Here is a 2271-nt window from a genome sequence, read left to right as displayed (position 1 = left end):
TATAGTTAAACTTGAAAGTATGTTCACACAAACTGTATAACTTTTAAACTTCTAATTTGGTATGATAATAGTTTGACAAGTTTCGCGGCCCACGAGAAAAAACGTTGCGGCCCACCAGTGGGCCGCGGACCACCGGTTGGGAAGCGCTGTCCTAGGAGGCACCCAGTCAATAGGTCTACCATGGATGAAGGGTGCATCAGTCTGTTCAAAAACAGAAAAGAAACTTATGTTGCAACCCATATTTGCGGTACAAAATCAAATTGTCAAAGGCATTCATGCATATATAATTATATATTATGGATTTGTTGATTTAAAAATCAACCTATCTTTGCTAGGATTGTGATATATGTTTTACTGTGTTTGACAAAGGAGTTAAAAAGATTTTGTGTTGAAAGGGAAAACATACAATTTGACCACTTTAATTTAAAAATGGCTGAAGATGCTGGTGATGACTCCCTGTATCCTATTGCTGTCTTGATTGATGAACTGCGAAATGAAGATGTACAACTTCAACTTAACAGCATGCGCAAGTTGTCAACAATTGCTTTGGCTCTTGGAGTTGAGAGAACCCGTTCCGAATTAATCCCATTTTTAACTGATTCCATGTGTGATGAAGATGAAGTGCTTCTTGCGCTTGCAGAACAACTTGGTTCTTTCACTCCACTTGTTGGTGGAAACAGTTACGCTTATTGTTTGTTGCCACCACTTGAAAGTTTGTCAACAGTCGAAGAAACAGTGGTATGTATTTACAATTCAAAGAAACAGTTGAAGCTTGCGTTGATAATACGGATTGATTATGTAACCAGCTAAAGGTGATTTGTGCCAATTTATAATTCCTTTTGACACAGATGACACTGGTTAATTGGGATAGGCATTTGCCAAGCATTTTGTAATGAATAAAAACGCATTCATGACACACATACATTTGTAATATTGGTTTTGTAGTAGCACAGTCTTTTTCCACTTAATCCATCCTCCTTTTTTTAATCAGGTTTGTCTGAATGCAGTTGTTAAGGTTCTTAACCAACATCACATATTTAAGCCAGTTTGTTAAAAGTGAAAATAAGTCTCCTAACCACTGGCGTAGAGTACGGGGGTGCCGTGCGCCTTGACCTTTGTATAACATCATAATCGCATCTTTGTTGAATTTACGTTGGATTTAAAACGTGTTTCCCTTTAAACACAATTGCATTTTTAGTCACGTTGTTGATGGAACAAACATCGGTTGAAATGCAATGATTGCAATTGTTTCGAAACAAACGGGCACTTCACAGCAACATAAACATGGCATTTAGACTAACGTTTTAGTATTATTTGGCACAGAAACATCCTGCACTGAAATTTTTTTTTAGTTATTAAATTCCTTGCGCCAACATTAAACAAGGCAAGGAGCTTAACCACTTTTAGATGTTGCTGTTGCAGGTCTGCATTAACGATTCCTTAGCCATGTTTAATAATCATATGCAAGGGTCTAAACTTGATTCAAGGTGACCTCAGTTTATGCACCAACAATGTATACTGGGCTATGTTTGAAACGCAAAATCACTTTCCAAAAGTAAAAATGTTTGCACATGGCGAATATTATTGCATTTATGGTTTTTATTATTTCTTGCACGTACAGTTATGTTGTAAAATGTAAACCAACAAAATTCCACAATACCTTAAATCCCGTATATTTGTGTTGTAATTCTGAAAAAACGTTGGCCCGCGGGCATCTTCACCTGGTAAAAATTGGCCCCTAAAAGTTTGGACATCCCTGGCATACACATATATTTAATAAGTGGCAACACATAGAATAAAACACCCTTTTAGTTTGTAATTTGTTTGCTACTATATGGATCATACATTTTAGGTTAGAGATAAAGCTGTGGAATCACTTCGCTCTGTTGCTAATGATCACAGTGCCAGTGATTTGGAAACTTACATGCTTCCACTAATTAAACGATTGTCCACTGGTGATTGGTTTACTTCTAGGACATCTGCTTGTGGATTGTTCAGGTAAAATTGTTTTACAATTTGTTGATTCCAATACTAAGAATGTTTTTATTTTTCTGTAAACATAGCACAAAACATAGTCTAACCCAGTGCTTTCTGAGCTTGGGTTCACCAGTGGACCAATTTAACACAGCATCTGTATAAGTTTTAGTTATGGCTCCTCTTATTTTTTATTATTTTTTTTTGTCTTTTTTTCTTGCCTGTTGGGCAGCATTGTGTGAAGGTACTAAAACCATCATTAGCAGGTACAATCACTGGCACACTTAACAATTCTTC

At 36.5% G+C, this 2271-nt stretch overlaps 1 protein-coding gene across 1 annotated transcript; it reads left to right on the top strand.

Annotated features, from left to right (window-relative positions):
* The first annotated feature begins 339 nt into the window (after positions 1 to 339).
* Positions 340 to 2017, top strand: LOC145208873 (serine/threonine-protein phosphatase 2A 65 kDa regulatory subunit A alpha isoform-like). The gene is made up of 2 exons (XM_080079121.1): positions 340 to 738; positions 1853 to 2017. Exons 1-2 carry the CDS (start codon positions 430 to 432, stop codon positions 2000 to 2002), a joined length of 459 nt encoding a protein of 152 aa, XP_079935247.1. The 5' UTR covers positions 340 to 429; the 3' UTR covers positions 2003 to 2017.
* Positions 2018 to 2271: the final 254 nt, after the last annotated feature.

The sequence above is a fragment of the Phallusia mammillata genome, unplaced genomic scaffold (assembly GCF_965637545.1).
Source record: "Phallusia mammillata unplaced genomic scaffold, kaPhaMamm4.hap1.1 HAP1_SCAFFOLD_395, whole genome shotgun sequence".
NCBI lineage: Eukaryota > Metazoa > Chordata > Ascidiacea > Phlebobranchia > Ascidiidae > Phallusia > Phallusia mammillata.
The sequence above is the reverse complement of the archived record's forward strand: the minus strand, read 5'-3'. Positions and strand labels throughout refer to the sequence as shown.